The sequence below is a fragment of the Torulaspora delbrueckii genome, chromosome 7, assembly GCF_000243375.1.
Source record: "Torulaspora delbrueckii CBS 1146 chromosome 7, complete genome".
Taxonomy (NCBI): Eukaryota; Fungi; Ascomycota; class Saccharomycetes; order Saccharomycetales; family Saccharomycetaceae; genus Torulaspora; species Torulaspora delbrueckii.
Genome location: NC_016507.1, coordinates 300,468 through 321,340, shown reverse-complemented (window position 1 = coordinate 321,340; position 20,873 = coordinate 300,468). Strand labels below are relative to the sequence as shown.

The following is a 20,873-nucleotide window of genomic DNA, read 5'->3' as shown; positions in this document are numbered from 1 at the left end:
ATGCATTTGTAATTATATTGATATGCTACATTAAAAGTCACCGACAGCATCTCGGAGAGCTTCAACAACTTCTAAGACTGCCTTCGACGCAGGGCTGTCGGGGAAACTGTCCAGGAAACTTTCACCTTCATCACAGCACTTACCGATACGTGGATCAAGCGGTACCGAACCCAGGAATTTGATATTCAACTCTTCACATAATGCTGCACCGCCACCTGTTGTTGGCTTAAAAATCTGTGACTCTCCCTGGCAATTGGGGCAGACAAACCCGCTCATATTCTCTACAAGCCCTAGGACTTTAATGCCGGCCTTTCGGCAGAAATCTATCTCCTTCCTAACGTCTAACAAAGCAACTTCCTGAGGTGTTGTCACAATAAGAGCACCATCGATACCCGAGTCCTTCATATACTTGTTAATTGAAATATGTTCATCAGAAGTCCCAGGAGGGGTATCCACAATCAAATAGTCCAAATAATCCCAGTCCACATCTTTCAAAAAATTCTTGATTAAAGAAGTCTTCTTAGAACCTCTCCATATCACAGCAGAATCATCTTCCGGTAACATAAACTGAATAGACATTGTAGCCAAATTATCGGCCACATACACAGGAGTCCATCCAGAATTCGATTCATGCACTATGTCCTTCACACATCCCAACATTTGAGGCAAAGAGGGTCCACATACATCCAAATCCATCGCACCGACTTGTATATCTTCATCGGCAGACAAAGCCCAACTTAGCATAGCTGTAAATGTCGATTTCCCAACTCCACCTTTCCCAGAGAGCACCAGTACCTTGTGTCGTATGTTCGATAAATTCTCTACGATTGCCGGTATATCTGGATCAGGGCCCTTTGGCAAGCTCTCACAAACGGTTTGATTTGCACAACCATCACAGGCGTCTCCTTTTCCTGCATTTTCGGACTCTGGGCCAGGGCAATGTTCAGCCTTGGGATGTTCTAGCTCGTAATCCTGAGGCTTTCTGGCCTCTTCCGTCAAAATAATACCTGAGTTTTTATCTAAGACTGTCATATAACCTTAATCTCACTAGTTAGACCTCTCGCAGAGCCACTGATAAACTGTTCTACAACTGCTATATCTTACTAAGCTAATAGGCGATGAGTATTATCCATTTTTCAGTCTTTTTCACCCGGCTTCTCGATCTTTTTTTTGGGAGGAGATGGGCGGCTGAACGATTTATCAAAGTAAACAACTAATTACTACTATTTGAGTTGGGGAAAAGGGCGGTTATGGTCTATTTAATGAGTTTATGAAGGTTGTCAGTTGTATTCCAGTTGCTTTTAGTGAGCAAGAGGCGTCTGTGGATGATCTGGTATTGTGTGAGTGTGATCTGCGGGAGGAGAAGTTTCCGGAAAGTGAAGTAGACCTTGGGCGGCTAACGATTCATGAGATAGTTGTTAGTGAGGGAAACGAAATTCATAGAAGACGAGATTTTGGATGTGGTGATTTGCAGGTGTTCTCTGGGTCAGAGGATGAGAAGCGAAGTTTGCAAAGATTTGTTTGGTTCGAGCTGGTGAAGTTGCTGACAGGTCATCGCATTCAGGTGGACTCTTTGAACGGTAGGGTCAAATTTACTAGGTGGGTTTGTGATGCACCAGAGGGAAAACAGTGGAATTTGATTATGGAGTTGGAATCTGAGGGGATAGTACGTAAGATCGCACAGTTGGGGCTCGAGTCTGTAAGTCATGGAGAAGTGGATCTCTTTCAAATGACAAACATGTTGTTCCAGTCTTTTTGTCAGTCCAATGATACTGTGGGAGCTTTGAGAGCTAGAGAATTGGAACTTGAGTCCTCGATAGCTACTCTGACAGAGCAACGAGAAATTCTGGATAGAGTCCTGCTACAGAGAGATGAAAAAACAAGAACTATAGTAGTGAATCTCCTGAACGAAAAGAAAAAGAGAATTGCAATGCTCGAACAAGAGGTGAGAAAGGAACATTCGTCGATGAACCTCTGCGATATTTCCGACTCGGAAGTTATCAATCAAAACGTTAAAGATGCAGTTTCACACTTGATATCTCCTGGAAAGAGGAAATATAGAGCTACTCAAGCCGAAAAGGATCGTAAGAAGGCCAAGAGACGGCTGTTCCCTGAGCCTAAAGTCGAGCCACAGGATGATTTTGAAGATGATTTCAAATTCTTCGGCATTACCAAACCCAGAGAAGAGAATACACCTAGCAGCAGCAGTACTCCAAAGAAACCAAACGTCAAGCAAGAATCACAAGAAGACAGAATAACAGAGCTTGACAGTCAGCGCAGCGATCCGATGCGCGATTCAATCGAAGATAACTCAGGAGCAGAGACAGAGACGGATACCATTACAGAGTATAAACCTGTCATCAAGGATGAAACACCGGAACCACATTCAGACTCAGAATCAGACACAGATGCGAGTCTCCATGAGGACGATTCTTCTTAACTTGCCTCTCCGACCGTCGCTATGGACGACCCGCTGTTTAGGCTGAAAAATTTGTGTGTCTTTTCAATTTTTTTAGTGGTTTCGCAAACTGCATCCATACTGGTATTTTGATCCGGCAATAATAGTTGGTTTTTGAATCGATTATCTGTTAAAATTTTGTGCAAGGTCTGTCACTGAAAGAGTTGATACCTTCGTGTTGTCAGTGGCTAGTTCGCGCTAATTTGAACGAGATAAGCTTGTTTTTAGCCTTATCGGTTCTCATTGTGGGTTGATCTTTCGCGCTTTGCGACTTGGCAAACGTAAGATTCCACGCTTGGCCATACTGATCTTTGTTTCATTGATTCCCACTCTAATTTATCAATCAAGTTCACATCGATAATGCGTTCTTACAATAATAACAATATCAGTCATTTTTTCCAGACAAACCCTCAGTATCAAGGCCAGCTGAATGGAGATGAAGGAGACGCAGGCGGTTCCGAGTTCATGCCAAAGGCGAGCAATACGAACCATTCTACATGGTCAAGGAATTTGCCTCAAAGAGATCAATTCTTTCAACAGCGTTACATTCCAAATGAACTTGCTTTCCAAATGCAAAATGGCATGAATTCACAAAATTTACAAAATGGAGTTGGTAGCACGGAACCACAACTCTCGTTTGGTTTATCTCAAGATTACGACGATTATTCGATTGGCCAAGTATCAACGGTTTCGTCCCCGTATTCACGAGATGAGGTTCTCAATCACCCCACAGCACTTCAGGGGAACCAAAATAGTTTGGCGATGGCAGCTGCAGTGGCTAATGCTCACCTGTTACTTCCGAATGGTCAAATGAACGGCCCACATATCTTCACCAGTGCACCAAGGAAAACAGTATACTTGGGAAACATTCCACCTTCATTGACCGTAAGAGAGCTATTGGATCATGTGCGTAGTGGTGTTGTGGAGGAAGTAAAGATCCTGCCGGAGAAAACGTGTGCATTCCTTACATTTGTGGATGAAAGTGCCGCTCTGTTGTTTCACTCCGATGCCATTTTAAAAAGACTGCATATCGATGGAAGAGATATAAAGATCGGCTGGGGTAAAGCGACTCCGGTTGATCCTCTCGTCACGACAGCCATCGCTAGCGATGGTGCCACAAGAAACGTATACATAGGTCTCCTGAACACAGATTCTGACATTGCTCTCCAAGTTGGTGCAGATCCAAACGACGAAAAAATAACGGAAGAGAAACTTAGATCTGATTTGGGAGAGTTCGGTGAAATAGACTGTGTCAAAATCGTTGAAGAGAAAGGCATTGCATTTATACATTTTGCGTCGATTCTGAGCGCCGTGAAAGTGGTAGCCAACTTAGCTGGAATAAATCCTTATTATGAGAACAAAAAGATTTATTACGGTAAGGATCGATGTGCCTTCATTACCAAGACACAACAACATAACGCAGCACAATATTTGGGAATACAACCCGGCACAGACCGATTAACGCAATTCAATGACTCTGGAATGATTTCAAATGCATTGTTACAACAATCCGCGGCAGCTGCCGCTATTGCAACATCCGCTGGCGGGCCCAATAACCTTGGAAATAGAACAGTCTACCTGGGTAACTTACCAAAGGATGTCAAGATCGAAGAGATTTGTAATGTTGTTCGAGGAGGTATCCTGCAGGCCATCAAAGTCCTTTCGGACAGACACGTTTGCTTTGTCACATTCATAGACCCAATCGCCGCCGCTCAATTCTATGCGATGAGTTCACTTCATGGCATAACCATACAGAAAAGACGTTGTCGAGTTGGATGGGGCAAACACCCGGGTCCCTTACCAAACGCAATTGCATTGGCCGTGAGTAACGGTGCTTCAAGAAACGTATACATCGGCAACATTGATTTCTACGAGGACAGCAAGAGACAAGAACCGATCTTCACGGCAGATTACTTACGAAAGATATTCCAAGAATACGGAGAAGTCGAACAACTAAATTTCCTGCCTGAAAAGAACTGCGCATTCGTCAACTATACAAACATCAGCAATGCCATATCGGCCATAGACAAGATCAAATCAAACCCGCTCTTCAAGAATTTGAAGATAAACTTCGGCAAGGACAGATGTGGTACCATCCCACACCAAAGACGTTAATGTATCTAATATGTACGACCGCAATACGCAACAGCCATGTAACTGCATCATACCCATTGATCGAAATCTTGTCTCTTTGTCACTTGTACGTTCAGATCCTTCCCTCCACAACGCGGGGTGGATTCCTAGCAAGGACCGCCGCAAGGGGTCGACTGATGAGGGATGCTCAAGATATTAATACTATCAGATTAATATTCAATGACTTATAGATATATCAGCGATTAGTTGTCGAGTCGGTATATTTGAGAAATTAAGGCAGTTTAACATAGAACTGGAATAGTGCGAAAGAACAGATGAAATTGGCCAAAATCATTTACGGACATCATGCTGATAGCTTCCAGAATCTGAAGATTGCAGGCGATTTCAGTGATTGGGAACCTCTATCCATGGAAAGAAGTAAGGATGGTGACCTATGGGAGTATACAATCGATCTGACGAAGCTGCCTAGTGGAACTGAGAAAGTTCATTTTAAATTTATAGACGACAACGGTAATTGGTTTACCGATGAGGATTATGCCAAGGAACTTGATTCGAGTTCTAACGAGAATAATGTGAGGTTGTTCACCGAGGAGGAACTTGGTGGGAAAGACTTTGAGATAGATGACGAGGGACCTGTGAGTCCTGCTCCATCATTAGAAGGAGATTTTTCTGAAAATTATTACGAACCAGCAAAGATGCCGGAGTCCAGAGAGAGAGATGAGTCAGTCGGGGGTTCAGCAGTAATAGTGAACCATTCTGACGTAGAGGATGAAGGCACACGAGATTTACAAAGCCCTGAAAATGCTGAAACTGCGTTAAGCAACAGAGATCAAAATCCTGGTCAATATAAGGACGTCCTAGCTAGAATTGTCGCTTTTTTCACCAACTTGTTTCGCTCGTGGTTTGGCTAATTGTGGTATAAATTTACGGTTATCTGTAACTATGGGGGGGAATCAATTCAACTGACTAATATTTAATTCATTAAGAACATTTTAAATTCATCGCATGACAGTAGGAAATAAAAATTATCATTAAAACGCATCAAAGCTAGTATTTTTTTGGCTGGAATAACTTTCTATTTTACAATGGTTGGCCTATACGCAGTCTCATCCATCCTGCTTCTGCATCAGCGTCAGCCTCTCTTTTCTTCATTGGTTTACCGGGACTTAATCTCATCCAACCTGCATCTGCGTCTGCGTCTGCGTCTCTCTTCTTCAGGGGTTGACCCAATCTTAGCCTCATCCAACCAGCCTCTGCATCTCTCTTTGTCAAGTCTTTAGTTTCAATAATACTAGAATTGAAAAATATCAGTCCGCTGAAAGTACTGTTGGTATAAGCAACTACACCAACATCCTGATCCTCTGTAAAATCCATGTAGCCTAGAATAGCCTCACTTGGAATGTTTACAGGATCGCTTTCAACTGGAGCAGCCAATGCAACATAAGTGAATAAAGTAGTAGATAGAATAGTATTGAAAAATTTCATTGTAAAAATGTCAATAGTCAAACAGTTTTGGTTTCTGATTTTATAGAGAGAAAAACAATAAGTAGAACTAAATAGGATGATACAATGAGATTCTCTCAATTTCCTGCTAATTTATATCATATTTTTACTCCATATTTCTCAAAATAAAGTGTATCGCTACAGCCTCATCTTTACAAGTTTCACCACTCTCAACCCTTCTAACCTGAACCACAAGTGAAGCAATTCCTAGGCAATTATGCCAACTGGGGTAAACTAAGTGATTTTTTTATCATTGATTACTGTCTGTTCCTCATAATAATTTGATTCAGCGACAGAATTGGAAATTGTGTCGTCGTCACAATACACTAAAAAAAAATAATTAAAACAAATACTTTCAAAAAGGTATCAAGTTGTAGATCTAGGGTGTGTAGGGCCAGCGCCACACCACTCTGCATTAGTAGAGCTAGTAGAAACGTCGTAGCAGCGCCAGTTACATTCTTGCCAATGGGTTTCCCAAAATGCTTTACAATGATTTTATGACTCCACAGCCTGAGTTTCAGATACCTTTTCGGTATCTTAAGCTACATTAGAGCACTAAATCTTGCATAGAATCACGGTTGCATTACAGGAGTTTAGTCGACCTATTATTATCTAAAAATTAATTGGAACAATATGAAACAAGCAGGACCTGCTAGAAGATTGTCGGTAGATATGCAAGGGACCTGAAGTATTCCTGATGACGATGCAGAGACATAGAACCCGTGGATCGATGAGTCTCTAGATCTTCATTAGACCTAATCTTTGTGCTATTTTGTGCGGGTAATGAATATTTTGGTATTTAAAAAAAATTTTGCAGATCTTATTTCTTTGACATTTTATTCTACTTTTAAAAGAATAACGCAAATTTCACGGCCATTCACAACATATGATAGCATCTCACCGAGGTTGAACCCTTCCGAGGCGTTCTGACCCATGACCCATGTAGATATTTGTTGTCACTTATTTATTTAAGTTGTCTGTTTGGACTGGAGACTAATCTTTACTGATCTTGGGTGCAACGGTCCATCTGTTGTCTGTCTTTTGTACAGATCTAAGGGATAGCCTTCGTGCTCCCGTATGGGGATTGTTGCAAGGATCATTAATACATCTGTTTTACTACTTATTTATCCTTGTTCTCATTTTTCGAGTTACGAGTGAATCTGAAGCTTGAATTGAATCCCAGTAGCTCATTGATACCGTGGGTCCAATCGTTTTCGGTTCTTGCCACGCAGTAAATGCCAGAGTTTTTAATTGTCTTTCTTCTCTCGCGAACCTCCTTCTTATCGGCGCTGGGCACTTGCGAACCATTCAGATAGATAGTACCGACCTCATTCACCACATGGATTTCATCACCAATACGTAGGTCCGGTTGAGGAATCCCATCGACCGAAAGTTTCACTACGGTGTTAGCGGGGCCTTGGGTCTTCTTAGAGCCGATTCTTACTTTTATATGCGAGGAGTGAGGCAGAAGAAGTGGTCTGAAAGAGAGTGATCTGGGGCAGATTGGTGTCAGCAGGATACAGGGCACCAAGGGCGACACAATTGAGCCACCAGCCGATAACGAGTATGCGGTGGACCCTGTTGGGGTTGCGAAAGCAATACCATCGGCAGTGGTTCTAGTCATGAAATCACCATCAATGAAAATGTCCAAATTGGCCAAATGAGGCGAATCACCTCTGTGTAGGAAGATATCGTTCATAGCGTGTAATGAGGTTGATAGATTATGGGTGTCTACACTTTCGCCTCTTCTAACCACTTGGCATTCTAGTCTCGTTCTGTGTAGACATTTGGCTCTCGAGCTAATAACTTGTTCAAAAATCGTCTTGTGCTCTTGGAAGTCAAATGGTAGCAGAAATCCTAGGGTTCCGAGTGAGAAGGCAAGCACTGGTGGTACTTGTTTATTTGCAAACATCGATACACCGCGCAAAATTGTACCATCACCACCAAGAGTGACCAGTAAATCCGTTTTGGCCACAATTTCATCCTCTGTACCGGTGAATAGTACATGTGGTTCGTTTGGGTTCTGGTGAGGTGTCGATCTAAAGTCTTGAGCTATCTCTTCCGCGACATCCGGTTGTACAATTACGTTTATCTCGGGATATGAATCATGTAGATGTGTAATAAACCGAACCATGGCCTCACGAGTAGTATCGGTCCATGGCTTCTTGGTCACTAGAACATTCTGTAGTGGTTTGTGCCAAATCAGTGACTGTAATTTTGAATTTGGTGAAGTAATAAAATCGGGTGAACTGCTATGTCTCAAATCCGAAACAGGTTTGATAGATACAAATTTGGAGTAATCTCGTATATTGATCGATGGATACTCTAATGATGTGTAATACCGAACACTTTTTAGGGGACTGAATAGTCTTATTCTGGCCAGCAGCATCTATGTTGGAATCGATTAATGTCCAGAAGAGTGACTCAATGGGTTATGAGGTTGATGAACGACCAGGAGTATCTAAACTGTTGTATTTGTGTATCACAGCTCTTTGTTAAAACTTTGAAATTTCAAACAAGATTTTTCACCTTTTAAAAGTGTTGCTTAAGTCCTCGACTTAATTAAAAAATCGGCCAACGACCTCTGTCGCCCATAAAGCATCTCACGTAATGGGAACTTCTTGAAACTGCTAAGGTGAATTGATTGAGCTTCTTCCTAGAAGATTTGGCTGACACCGGAGGCACTCGCCGATTTCTTCGCTGAGAATTGAACTCATGGTGAGATTCGACCTTCTTTGTAGCGATATGGAGTCATCTACTTCGAGTATCTATTATTATGTATCTTATTTTGCTCAACCTCGTAACCAATTCATTATCATTCAGCTTTAAAAGGTTGCCCCTTCCTTTGGCTGTGGCAGCTTCTTGTTAGCCGGAGTGGCCATCTCCTTTCTCAAGTCTAGAAGCAAAGTCTCCATTGTGTAAGCCCTTTTCCAATCACGTAGAGTATGGAATACACTGCTCTTCACTTCGCCTGTTGTGGAGTCTACACAAGGAACATTAACCTTTGAAACAAATTTAATCTTTGGAGGTTCATCGGGGTAGTTGGGACCACATTCAATTGATACGGAATAGATACGGTTTTCGTGGTTACTGTGGGGCGGTCCCAGGATCGTACCGTTCCAATTAGTCATAGTGATATCGTCGCTATCGGCCAACCCATAACTACATGATTCAGGGCCTAACCCTTTTTCACCTTTCTCTAACTCTTCCAAGAGTCTGAAATTTCTTGGTCTGGATTATTGACACTAGTTAGTTTTATGATCGGAATTGATTCAATGTAAAGTTAAAGAAACATACACCTTTGACATTGCGGAAAACTGTTAGACACTAGCGTGGTATCTAATGCAAGTGGAATCTGTTAGATAGAGACCACGGATCTTACTGAATTCTTTGTTGAATCTGTTTGTTCGATTAAAGTGTCCTTCAAGTTGGATAACTCGAAGTTAAAGGTTTTGTAAAAATACACCGCCTTGATCGACTTCAATTCAAACAAAAAAAAGGTGCGGTAACAATATCTCGTATCGAGCCTTACACTTGGTATTGGCCCATTGATAGTTCTTACAATGAGCAACAGTGCTGGCTCGTCTCCTTTCCTGGAGAGTCCGGTGCAGTCGCCTTCAAAAGTCAATGGAGCAGCTGAGAAGGAACGGAAGCTTATTTCATTACAGTATAAGCTGAATACAATTCAGAACGAGTTTGAGATTGAACGCTTGAGGTTACAACAGCAGAATAATTCCATTGATAAGAAGTACAGAACCACCGTGGAAGAGCTTGAAAAGGCTTTGAACGATACAAAATTCCTTTACGATAACAATAATAAATTGGAGAAGGAATTGAATGAGTTTAAAAGGAAACTTGGTGACATCGAATCAAGCAAGGATGAAGAGATACAAAAATTGAAACTACAATTGCATACCAACGAGACCGAGGCTGCTCAAACCATTTCGGGATATCGTTCAAAGATTCACAAGGAAGAACAAGAGAATGACACGCAAAGAATGGAGCTTCGCAATTGCAAATCCCTTCTGGAGAGGTATAAGGAAGCAATTGCCGTCAAGTCTGAAGAAATTAACAATTTACAAAGAGAGAAGTCCGAAATGAGTGGCGAAATTGATGCTCTGCGAGTATCCCGTCTTGTTATGGCTCATCATAATTATTCTACTGAGGAATTGCAGGAACTGACTGTGATAAATAAGTCTCTTCAAGATCAGATTCAGTATACTAAGGAATTGGAAGAAGTTAACTTACAACAGGCGAACGAGCTTAAAAAACTGAGGATAAGCAGTGAATCCCAGCAATTTTGGAGGACTGAGAATGGCAAATTGCAAAACAAATTGGAGCAAACCTGGCTGCTTGAAAAAAAACTAGAGGAAATTCAACTGGAAAACATAAATTTAAAGTCACAGTTAGCCTCATGGGATATATACAATGAAGACAAGGATAGACCAGAAGATATCGTTCGTGAACTAAAACTGGCGAAAGACACATTAGTGGTCCTTACCGACGAGAATGAGAAGATTCACCTGGATAATAATAATTTAAAGATACTGAATGATGAGTTAGCTTTAGAGAGGAATCAACTCTTGGATCTGAATAAGAATTATGAGACAAGCATTATCAATTTCAAGAGATTAAACCATGAAATTGAACAGCAAAAGCAACTATCGTTCGAAGAATGCAAACTGCTGAGGAAACAACTTGATGAGCTAACAGCATTCAATGTGGAAGCTGGACAAGCCGAAAAAGGCGCCAACACAGAAGAGGTTAAAAACTTTGAATCGATAGTTGATGGCTATAAGAATCAAACAGAGGACCTTACGGAAGAGCTCAGGAAGCTCAACGACCAACTCTTGTCTCAAGAGCCCCAATCAAAAAAGAGAAAGTTGAGCGATCAGCTTGGACTAAACTATTCTCAGAGGCTGAATGAGCTCCAGCTTAATTGTGTCAGCCTTCAACGAGAATTGCAGAAAAGTCAAAACCTTAACAAGATACTAGAAGAAAAGGTTCATAGGCTAACCGAACTGAAGGAAAAGAGAATTCGTATTCTGCAGCTGCGAGACAACCCTCTGCTGAAAGACCAATTTGTTAGGCGCAAGCAACTGGAGCTGCTCAAGAAAGAGAATCAAGATCTACTCCAGGAACTCGAGACTGGAAAGGAAGGTCCTATGGATCGAATCCCAAGATCAATTTACGAATCACTTTCATTTGACTTGAAGGAACGAGATGATGATCTGGTGAAAGCTGGTAAAAAGTTTATTAGACTGAAAGAGATGTTCACGAAGAAATCACAAGAATTTATCGATGTAGTTAACTCACTTTTGGGTTTCAAACTTGAGTTTCAGCAAGAGGGTAGAGTCAAAATTTTTCCTTGCTTCAAACCGGAGCGGTATTTGATCGCTGATCTGAACCATAATACGCTCAAATCAAATCTCAATTCTGATTTCCAAGACTGGGACGCTCTCCTTCATCTATGGGTTGAAAAAAGAGGCCAAATTCCCTGCTTCCTAGCGGCCCTTACGTTGAAACTATGGGAAATGTCTTCCGACAGTCAAGCATCAAAGGAATACCCGAAGTGACCAGCACATATATCCTAACCAGCTATCTGTTTTAGTAAAGCACTGATAGATCCATTCGATACATAATGTCTTTAGTAATTTTAACATTTTGATCTTTTTAACTATATTAAGCTGGACAATAAAAAATGATTTACTCGATCTGAAGCGGCAATGGTCTTCTTCTTGACAGTTTCTTATGGAATAGTGGTATTTGGACACGACAAAGCACAATGACCCATGAGTGATAATAAGAACCTTACGACTGTGCCGTCTCATTTATTCCTACCTGATGTGATTCTACTTTCGCTAGTATTTGCAGGAACATTCGTTGGAGCTCGTTCAGCGTACTGTCGCTATCTAAAGCAGTTGACCAAAGTAACAGAAATTCCAAGTTCAGTTTACCGAAAAAGATGGCTTTACGGAAAAGTGACTTCAGTGGGTGATGGTGATAACTTCCACTTCTTTCATACACCAGGCGGGATGCTTGGTGGCTGGGGTTGGTTGAGAGAAGTGCCTACGCTACCGAAACTTGTGGTGAAGAACGTGTCGACTTTGTCCACTAAAAAGCTAGAGCCCTTGTATAAGAGGATGTTGCAACGCTTTTTCAAGAGGGAAAGTTTGGAGACTGCTTGGTCTAATCATTTCTTAAGCTTACATGTTCCTTATAAGAATAGACGTAATCTGTCGACCTTGTCGATTAGGATATGTGGGGTCGATGCACCAGAAAGAGCTCACTTTGGTAATCCTGCACAACCTTTTAGTGATGAGGCTTTAATTTGGTTGAGGTATACCATCTTAGGTAGGAATCTTTGGATCAAACCATTGTCAATGGACCAATACGGCCGGTGTGTCGCTAAAGTCAATTACTGGACTTGGACGGGTTACAAAGACCTCAGTCTCGAAATGGTGAAAAGAGGTTTGGCAGTCGTCTACGAATCCAAATCTTCAGCTGAATTTGATGGAGCCGAACAGAAATACAGGCGACGCGAAAGAATTGCAAGATTCCAGAAACGAGGATTGTGGTCTCAAAAGAAGATTGAAACGCCTGGAGAGTATAAAAAGAGCTTGAAATAATTCTAAGACTCATTTAAATAGAGTCGCATAAAAGTCAAAATTCATAGCATGCATGCTACTGAAGCATATTGAATCAATCTTTTTAGCATTTGAGGTTAATGCCTTGCCTTTTTTCATGTTCCCTCTGTTCAAACATAACTTGAACGGCAATGAATAAAGCCCACCTGGCACCGATGGCAAAGACTATGCCTTCACTTGTTCCAAACATATCATTTAAAAATTGCTTAGTCCCATCGGGTCCCAGGCAGAATCCAAATAAATTGGCAATCATCATCATCCAGATATTGATCACACCTCCGATGGCGCACAAATGTCTGTACCATTTCTTGCTTCTGTAGCGGTTAAAGAATTGTGTTGCAAACATTTCAGGTAGCAAGAATATCACGACTAACCAACCCCATAACAGAAGCTTCAACTGAATGTCATGCCAGATGGCAACAAAGGAAAAGACCGCTAAGGAAGTGAGAATCCTATTATTCGAGCCACCCAGCGGGATGTAAATATAGCGCACCACCCACTTGTTATAACTTCTATGCCAAGCTCTCCAAAAGGCCAAAGCACTGTAGTTATTATCAACACAACGTATCATGTTTTCAGGTGTATCAATTTCATCCAATAGTGCCCATAACCTAAATAATCTCCATGGGATTAAAAGTTTTAGCCAGATGATGTTCAAGTTGAAGAGACCAATCATGGAGATTTGGAAGGGTGTATCGCCCGTCCAGGCTTTTCTCTTGGAAATAGCTACCACGTAAGCGTAATGCAGGACAAACTCCATACTTAGAACACAGATCACCAATCTTAACGCATAAGAGATGATCTGCCTCTTGTTGATCGAAGGCAAAGTGTGTAAACTCTGATAGATGTAGTCATTGAATGTGATAATTGGACCTGCAATGAACAATGGGGTATAGGTGATGTAAGCAATGTAGTTGGTAAAACGATAGTCCTGGATGGGATGTGGGGCGACTAAACGTGCTCTTTCGTCAAGTATCACGGATTGCCCCAATTCAGTGGAAGCAACTGAAGAAGCTGACCAATTTGGTCTGGAATGCAAGGTTTCATTATCAGATGCTGCTGACTGTGGTGTACTCAGAGCATTCCATCTTTCTAAAAAGTCCATATTGTAGCTGAGCATTCTTAACAAAGTGAAATTAAAGAAAACGTCCCATCTAGGAATAATACCTTTGTAGCCAGTGTCTAGGAATGAAAGGCAGCCAAGAAAATTGGCGAATGGATAATTCCTAAATCTGTCATTGATGAAGAGAGCTCCGATACCATAAGTCCAGGATAAAAAGGTAGCCAACTTGCGATTATTTTTGAAAATGTGACCAATTGAATACATCGCAAGTAAATGCAAGATAATTCGAACAGCATTGACACCATGGGCAGCGTATAGGAAGAGTAAACCAAACCCAAAGTCAAAAGTCAACTTGGGAAGCTTAGTCACGTGAAGCACTACTCTCTTCAATATGGTATGTAATAGCATTAAACCCGCTAGTAATGGTAGGTTATCCCTGAAGAATCTGTACTGTGAATCACTGTTATCGACCTTCCTGCCAAAAATCCATCCTTTGGATAGCATTCCCTGGTATTTTGGATAATTAATATTACTTTCACTACTGGCCTTCATAACAGCTTTGAACATCAATGGGACCACTATGGTAAATGCCAGATAGTAAAAACGGAACTCCCATGTTTTCCAACGTGAAGGTTGAGTGAGTATTACTGGTTTGCCACTGGTCTTCGAGCTTTCTTCCCGTTTGGCATCTTTCGTAAATTGTTTCTTTCTCTCATTCGATGGCTTCAGCCTAGAATCGAGGGATTCAACGGACAAGAATCGTTCCACATCCTGCATTAGTTTAGCCATAGTGATTCTCACTAGACTTTAACTCAGTGCAAGGTGACTGAATACCTTATATTCAATTCTCTGGAGAATATCGGTAAGATCTGTATGGCCCTTTGAAAGATCGACCACGTTCACGTGACACTTCATAGACTTTCGAAACTTCCTACCACTTGAAATAGCTATTTCAATTACCAGATGTTCAGACCTGTATCAGGCATAACCCTCAGATAGTAAAGCTCCTTTTAAACTTAGGGACATTAACTCAAACGAATACTCGATATACTAGTTAATCTATTAAATTTAAAGTCGCTCCACACGAATAGATACTGTAGATCAACGGTCAGCTAGCTCAATTTTGGCCTGTGCTCGATTCTGATATGCTGCTTTTTATATGATTTTTCTTGCATAATTACCAAGGTTGTTTAACAGTCAAGTTGATATCGATTCATATAGATCAATGCTTCCTAATTGAAATTTGGTGAGATTTGCTAGCGTGTCACCTGTACTATGTTTTGGTCACCAAAGACTGGTATCAATTCCAAATACTCGTTTTCGTCTTCTCCAACGTTTACATGCGAGCCATGGAGCGTTTATACTGGAAGACCAAAATCTTCCAGTTCATCTTCTAACCCAGCGAAAGTGTCGATCCTTATATTTGATAAGAAACGGTTCGAAAACTATCTGCTAAACTATGGTATTATAAGATCCAAGACTTCATCAAGTGATAAATTGATATTACAAGATGCATACGAAGTGCTCAGAAATCAGGTTGGTAACCTTTCGAAATTGAAGCATCCTAATATATTGGCAGTCATAGAACCGTTGGAAGAACACAGTAAGAATTTCATGTTTGTGACAGAGTACGTTACGGGTTCACTAGAGTCAGTCTTTGCCAGTGGAGACGAAGAAGCGAATTTCTTTAAGGGACATATTAGGGAAGAGGTCGTCATTCAAAGAGGTATCTTAGAAGTTGTACAGGCCTTAGATTTCATACACAATAGGGCAAGCTCTGTTCATCTGGATATTCAACCACGATCGGTCTTGATTAATGAGAATTCGGATTGGAAGGTGTCGGGACTGGGTCATCTAATGAAACTCCCTCAAGGTACAAACACAACTGAGTATTTTATTCCTCAATATGATCCTAGGGCACCTTCTTTCATGCATTTAGAGTTGAATTATACCGCTCCTGAAGTCGTCCTAGACAACACCGTTTCGTTCAAGAGTGATTACTTTTCTCTGGGTCTATTGATATACATGCTATACACTGGGAGAGGTCTGCTTTCAGCTGAGGGATCGTCGAGTCAATATAAGGATGAATATACCAAGTTTGAAAGACGTCTTGCGACAATGTCGTGGGACCAAGTTTTCAATAAGCTGCCGACGAATTTGAAGCCCTGCATACCGAAGCTCATGAATCGAGATATTTATTCACGTTACGATAACATCAATGAGTTTCTTGATAGTCAATTTTTTCAGGATCCACTGATAAAGACATTGAACTTTTTGGATGATTTACCCACGAAGACCAACGAGGAGAAAATAGTATTTCTAAAAGGTTTAGAAGAACTACTTCCGCAGTTCCCTGTGACTCTATTGCAAAGAAAATTCTTGACTGTCTTGTTGGGTGCATTGGGACAGCAGTGCAAGGATAAGAATCCTCATGGTCCCTGCATCTCCAAAGAGGTAGAATTGATTATCAAGATTGGCTCTACGGTTTCTCAGCTTACTTTCCAAGAAAGGATCTTTCCCGAGCTTATAAATAAGGCCCAGTTTCCTATCATTTTACGCAATGCAACATCGGCATTGATCAATAATCTTTCGACGCTCAAGGACAAGGTGAAGAAAGAGGATTTCTTGGAGAATGTGGCTAAACCATTAGTGACATTTACTTTTAAAGATATGGAAGGTGAACATGCATTAGTAGCGCAGGAAACCTTACTTGGTAATACACAATTGATTGCGAATCTGTTTGATTTCGTAACAATGAAAAATTTCCTCATGCCACTGATATCACACCTCTTTACCAAGACCACTAGTTTGATGGTCAAGATAGCATGTGTCTCAAGTTTTCGAGAATTAATCGAGTCCGAAAATGTCGATTCTGATATGATTTGCAGTGATATCCTACCGCTTTTCAAAGCTATGAAGACTAGAGACCCTAGAATCATGATGCAGTCATTGAAGCTATTTAATACAGTTCCTCAAGTGATCAAAGATGATTCCATACTCGTCGAACAATTACTACCGCTTATCTGGAACTATTCGATGGCGCCAACCCTAGATAAATCACAGTACACACAGTACACCGCTGTGATAAACAGAATCTCGAATGCTGTTCAGGCTTCCCATATCAAGACACTGAAACAATCCAACAATAACGCTGCTGATGCAGATGATACCAAGAAATTCGATAGACTCATACAACCAGCCCAAGTAAAACGTGAAGATCCCGACACGAAGGCCGCCAAGAAGATAGAAACTCCAGCCATTCTACCCACCAGGAATCCACAGGCCAAAAAACCATCGATTCTAGCACCTAGATCAAGGCCCAATGTGAAAAGTACTCCACCCAACCCGAGAAGGCAGGTACAGACCGCACCGAAGGCACCAAAGGCACCTTCACAGAACGCAGAACTCGATGACTTCGACGATTTTGTCTCAGCTGCCTCATCGCCCACCCCCTCGCTGCAGCCCAACACTCAGCTCTCTAATAGTTACGGTAGTACGTCAAGAATCCCACAGCAGGGTCCAACGTCAAGCCTGCCTCCAGGTTTCTCGATCTCGCTGCAGCCTAGCCGTAAGCCAGCGGAAACAGGGCCACGACAAGATACAGGGCAATCCAATGGCTCCATGTCGTTGATATAGTCATATATAAAGCTATAAACTCAAACTGTGTACTCATCCTTTCTTTAGGATCGGTGTGATTGGCCCTCATCGATTTTTTTTCAGCCCGATATATGGTCGCTTTGTAAGTCCCCATGAAATTTCATTAACTTTCGACAATAGAAAGAAAAGACTATTCGATTTCTCAAGAGGTTTGCGGTGTTGAATCAATCCCACGAGTTAGTTCGGTCAACTTATCTGCTCTAGTGGCTATTTATTGAGATTTTTCTCACCTTCATTGGTTATTTATACAGAAGCATACACATACCGATTTATCATGAGAGCAGCTACGAGAAACAATGTCACCAACAGACTATTTATGACAACTTTCCTAGTAGCTTTTTCCTCTGTTGCATTAGGATCAGTACTACCATGCCCTGCGCATACTCTGGACTCCGATAGTCCAGTGCATGATGACCAGGCTCCGCAGAAGCGTAAGCCTGTAAGTCCTAATACCAAGGACATATAACCCATTCCCAATAATACTGTAAGTAAGTGGGAATAGAATTTCGCATCCGCAGAGGCAAACGCATATTTATTCCTTTACTTGTCAAATATATGGACAATGAGATCCGTCCAAGAAAATGACTTCTAGCACTGTTTGCGAAGCCATTCGATTTCAAATTAACTGGTTTTATTATTTATTCCTGTACATGTAAATTAATCGTCATTTTGTTTTTAATGAAGCTATCAAGAGCAGAGAAAGTTGTAAAGTAGTGGTTTCAACGGCAATGGACTGACCTCAGTGACTTTAACGGATTCCGAAGATGTTTGAGTCTCCAAAGGTAACCTCCAAAAGCATCTTGAAGCATTATTAAGCTGTCTTGGACTCGTATTTTTCATAATTATTACCCTACGAATTTTTTTTTGTTCAACTATCAAGACAAGCCAAAGGCATTCGTCTTTTTGTAGCAACTATTGATGAGATGTGTAGAACCTGATACTGTCTTGAGAGTTCATATACGGTATATTTCAACTGTATCAAGATGTCTGACACCGAGAAAGCAGAGCCTGTGAATTCAGTTGATCCCTCTGAGGCGGAAGATGATAGGACAGCGGATGCCGAAGGTCCCTTATCGAATGACGAGGAGCAAGAGCCAAAAGAGGCCGCAGATGAGTCTGAAGATCATGAGGATGTATCTGTGGATCAGAATGGGTCTGGGGATGTGAATGTGAATGAAGAGAATGAGAATGAGCCGGAACAGGACAAGGAACAGCAAGAAGCAAACGAGGAAGAGGTAAGTAACGATGCGGATGAATCTGAGGAAGAAGAAGAACAGGAAGAGGAAGAAAATGACGATGACGATGAAGAGCAGAGCTCCCAAGATGAGGATAAAGAGGAAGCCGATCAAAACGCTCAGGCTCAATCAGAGGATTCAGAAAACTCATCTACTTCTGAAGAGCTGAAGACTACATCCTCGGATCCATCGTCAAAGGATGAGAATGTACAACATGACCTTTTGCAAAGGCAAGCTCAATATATCATGGACAGTAACATGTTGAATGTTCCAGAATTTCAAGAGGCCACATCTGAGAACAAAATTACTGCACTTGTCAATATGCTAAATTCTAATCCAGAGACCGCTATGCCTATGCCTGTTGAGGTTCAAGCTCATGGCCAGCCACAGGCTGCGCCACAGCAAGCTTACGAAAATCCATCTAGTGGATCGTCAAGACCTGACTTAGACGGACCAATGAGTCCTATTGAACGTGAACGTTATGCGCAATACTTGCATGGCGAAAATAAGATCACTGAAATGCACGATATCCCTCCAAAATCAAGACTTTTTATCGGAAATTTACCTTTAAAGAACGTTTCCAAAGAAGACTTGTTTAGAATTTTCTCACCTTACGGCCACATTTTGCAAATCAATATCAAGAACGCGTTTGGTTTCATACAATATAACAATCCTCAAAGCGTTAGAAACGCAATTCAAAGTGAATCACAGGAACAAAATTTTGGCAAGAAGCTGATTTTGGAAATCTCTAGTTCCAATGCTAGGCCACAGTATGATCATGGTGATCATGGTACAAATAGCAGTTCTACATTCATCTCATCTTCTAAACGTCCTTTCCAGCACGAAGAGAATGATGCTGCAGACATGTACAACGATAATCAAGGTTACAAGAAATCTAAGAGACGAGTACCAGCCTGTGTCATCTATGTTAAGAGAACTGCTGATAGGAACTACGCTAACGAAGTTTTTAACCATTTCAGACGTGGCACTGAACTGGACACAGATATGATTTTCTTGAAGCCACGCATGGAGCTAAGAAGGATGATTAACGAAGTGGCCCATGACGGAGCTTGGGGTGTTATATTAGTCAACAAGACACGCAACGTTGATATCCAGACCTTTTATAAGGGGCCACAAGGCGAGACGAAATTTGACGAGTATGTGAGTATTTCAGCAGATGATGCAGTGGCAATTTTCAATAATTTGAAACCTTCCAGGGGATCTGCAGGTGCAATGCCAATAGGAGCAGCTAATCCGTATGCGCAACCCCCAGCAGCCATGCCGCAACAGGCACCATCTCAGGGCTACTACGGTGGCTATGGTATGCCTCCCATGCAACAGCAGGCTCCACCTCCACCCCAACAACCATTTGTGCAACAGGGCTATGGTATGCCAATGTCCAATCAAGGGTATGCTGCTCCTCCACCCGCCCCAATGGCGCAACCTTATGGTCGTTACCAGGGTTCTACACCTACAATGGAACCAGCACTAAACCAACCTCAACTGTCTTCTTTGCTTGGAGGTAACGGCGGCGGTCAAATGAACCAACAACAACTCTTAGCTGCTATTCAGAACTTGCCTCCAAATGTTGTTTCTAATTTGTTATCCATGGCACAACAACAGCAACAGCAACAGCAGCCGCAAACTCAACAGCAATTACTAGGTCTCCTGCAGTCTATGCAAGGTCAACAGCCTCCACAGCAGCAGCAGCCTGCTGTCTACCCACCAATGGGTCAGCCTGGGCCATCTATGAATGATAACTACGGGCAGCACTCGTCGATGGGCTCTGTACCGGCTCAGCACCAGCACGCTTCACCACCTCCACCACTCCCTCAGCAGCAGCAGCAGCAGCAACGACAACAAACATCACCAGGTAACAATGTTCAAAGTCTTCTGGACAGTCTGGCTAAACTACAGAAATGATTACTCCACTTGCTAGTCTTGGATATCTTTAATGCCGCATGCTTCTGAGGATGTTGTGTTGATTCTATTTGGTCCTCTTGTTACATCGCCGACCTCTCTTCTCCCATCTGAACTTGTGATTAAACGTTAATCTCTCTCGCGCAATTGAAGCACATACGTGAATTCTTGGACACTAATCTGGCTCTTCCGCATTCTGTTTGTTTTTCGACTTAATAGTCTTACATATCTCAATATCTGTAAAATGCTTTGTAAACTATCATCCAAACAACTGGTCCTGGTCGATTTAAAATACT

General features: G+C 41.7%; 13 protein-coding genes across 13 annotated transcripts; 8 read left to right on the top strand and 5 right to left on the bottom strand.

The window, feature by feature from the left end:
- Positions 1-30: 30 nt before the first annotated feature.
- Positions 31-1,032, bottom strand: NBP35 (Fe-S cluster-binding ATPase; the record flags this gene model as incomplete). The annotated part of the gene is made up of 1 exon (XM_003682694.1): positions 31-1,032. The coding sequence occupies one exon, from the start codon at positions 1,030-1,032 to the stop codon at positions 31-33; it is 1,002 nt and encodes a 333-aa protein (XP_003682742.1).
- Positions 1,033-1,270: 238 nt separating this feature from the next.
- LIF1 (Lif1p) lies at positions 1,271-2,440 on the top strand (the record flags this gene model as incomplete). The annotated part of the gene is made up of 1 exon (XM_003682693.1): positions 1,271-2,440. One exon carries the CDS (start codon positions 1,271-1,273, stop codon positions 2,438-2,440), a length of 1,170 nt encoding a protein of 389 aa, XP_003682741.1.
- Positions 2,441-2,818: 378 nt separating this feature from the next.
- On the top strand, positions 2,819-4,573 carry MRN1 (Mrn1p; the record flags this gene model as incomplete). Its single annotated transcript, XM_003682692.1, has 1 exon — positions 2,819-4,573. The coding sequence occupies one exon, from the start codon at positions 2,819-2,821 to the stop codon at positions 4,571-4,573; it is 1,755 nt and encodes a 584-aa protein (XP_003682740.1).
- A 293-nt stretch (positions 4,574-4,866) lies between these two features.
- On the top strand, positions 4,867-5,463 carry UIP4 (Uip4p; the record flags this gene model as incomplete). Its single annotated transcript, XM_003682691.1, has 1 exon — positions 4,867-5,463. One exon carries the CDS (start codon positions 4,867-4,869, stop codon positions 5,461-5,463), a length of 597 nt encoding a protein of 198 aa, XP_003682739.1.
- A 169-nt stretch (positions 5,464-5,632) lies between these two features.
- TDEL0G01600 (uncharacterized protein) lies at positions 5,633-6,037 on the bottom strand (the record flags this gene model as incomplete). Its single annotated transcript, XM_003682690.1, has 1 exon — positions 5,633-6,037. The coding sequence occupies one exon, from the start codon at positions 6,035-6,037 to the stop codon at positions 5,633-5,635; it is 405 nt and encodes a 134-aa protein (XP_003682738.1).
- Positions 6,038-7,175: 1,138 nt separating this feature from the next.
- POS5 (NADH kinase) lies at positions 7,176-8,444 on the bottom strand (the record flags this gene model as incomplete). Its single annotated transcript, XM_003682689.1, has 1 exon — positions 7,176-8,444. One exon carries the CDS (start codon positions 8,442-8,444, stop codon positions 7,176-7,178), a length of 1,269 nt encoding a protein of 422 aa, XP_003682737.1.
- Positions 8,445-8,880: 436 nt separating this feature from the next.
- Positions 8,881-9,363, bottom strand: MMS2 (E2 ubiquitin-conjugating protein MMS2; the record flags this gene model as incomplete). The annotated part of the gene is made up of 2 exons (XM_003682688.1): positions 8,881-9,286; positions 9,353-9,363. The coding sequence occupies 2 exons, from the start codon at positions 9,361-9,363 to the stop codon at positions 8,881-8,883; spliced, it is 417 nt and encodes a 138-aa protein (XP_003682736.1).
- A 255-nt stretch (positions 9,364-9,618) lies between these two features.
- Positions 9,619-11,631, top strand: MAD1 (coiled-coil domain-containing protein MAD1; the record flags this gene model as incomplete). Its single annotated transcript, XM_003682687.1, has 1 exon — positions 9,619-11,631. The coding sequence occupies one exon, from the start codon at positions 9,619-9,621 to the stop codon at positions 11,629-11,631; it is 2,013 nt and encodes a 670-aa protein (XP_003682735.1).
- Positions 11,632-11,847: 216 nt separating this feature from the next.
- On the top strand, positions 11,848-12,684 carry LCL3 (Lcl3p; the record flags this gene model as incomplete). Its single annotated transcript, XM_003682686.1, has 1 exon — positions 11,848-12,684. The coding sequence occupies one exon, from the start codon at positions 11,848-11,850 to the stop codon at positions 12,682-12,684; it is 837 nt and encodes a 278-aa protein (XP_003682734.1).
- Positions 12,685-12,766: 82 nt separating this feature from the next.
- GUP1 (O-acyltransferase) lies at positions 12,767-14,554 on the bottom strand (the record flags this gene model as incomplete). Its single annotated transcript, XM_003682685.1, has 1 exon — positions 12,767-14,554. One exon carries the CDS (start codon positions 14,552-14,554, stop codon positions 12,767-12,769), a length of 1,788 nt encoding a protein of 595 aa, XP_003682733.1.
- Positions 14,555-15,040: 486 nt separating this feature from the next.
- Positions 15,041-17,401, top strand: SCY1 (Scy1p; the record flags this gene model as incomplete). The annotated part of the gene is made up of 1 exon (XM_003682684.1): positions 15,041-17,401. The coding sequence occupies one exon, from the start codon at positions 15,041-15,043 to the stop codon at positions 17,399-17,401; it is 2,361 nt and encodes a 786-aa protein (XP_003682732.1).
- Positions 17,402-17,696: 295 nt separating this feature from the next.
- COA2 (Coa2p) lies at positions 17,697-17,888 on the top strand (the record flags this gene model as incomplete). Its single annotated transcript, XM_003682683.1, has 1 exon — positions 17,697-17,888. The coding sequence occupies one exon, from the start codon at positions 17,697-17,699 to the stop codon at positions 17,886-17,888; it is 192 nt and encodes a 63-aa protein (XP_003682731.1).
- Positions 17,889-18,405: 517 nt separating this feature from the next.
- On the top strand, positions 18,406-20,580 carry NAB3 (Nab3p; the record flags this gene model as incomplete). The annotated part of the gene is made up of 1 exon (XM_003682682.1): positions 18,406-20,580. The coding sequence occupies one exon, from the start codon at positions 18,406-18,408 to the stop codon at positions 20,578-20,580; it is 2,175 nt and encodes a 724-aa protein (XP_003682730.1).
- Positions 20,581-20,873: the final 293 nt, after the last annotated feature.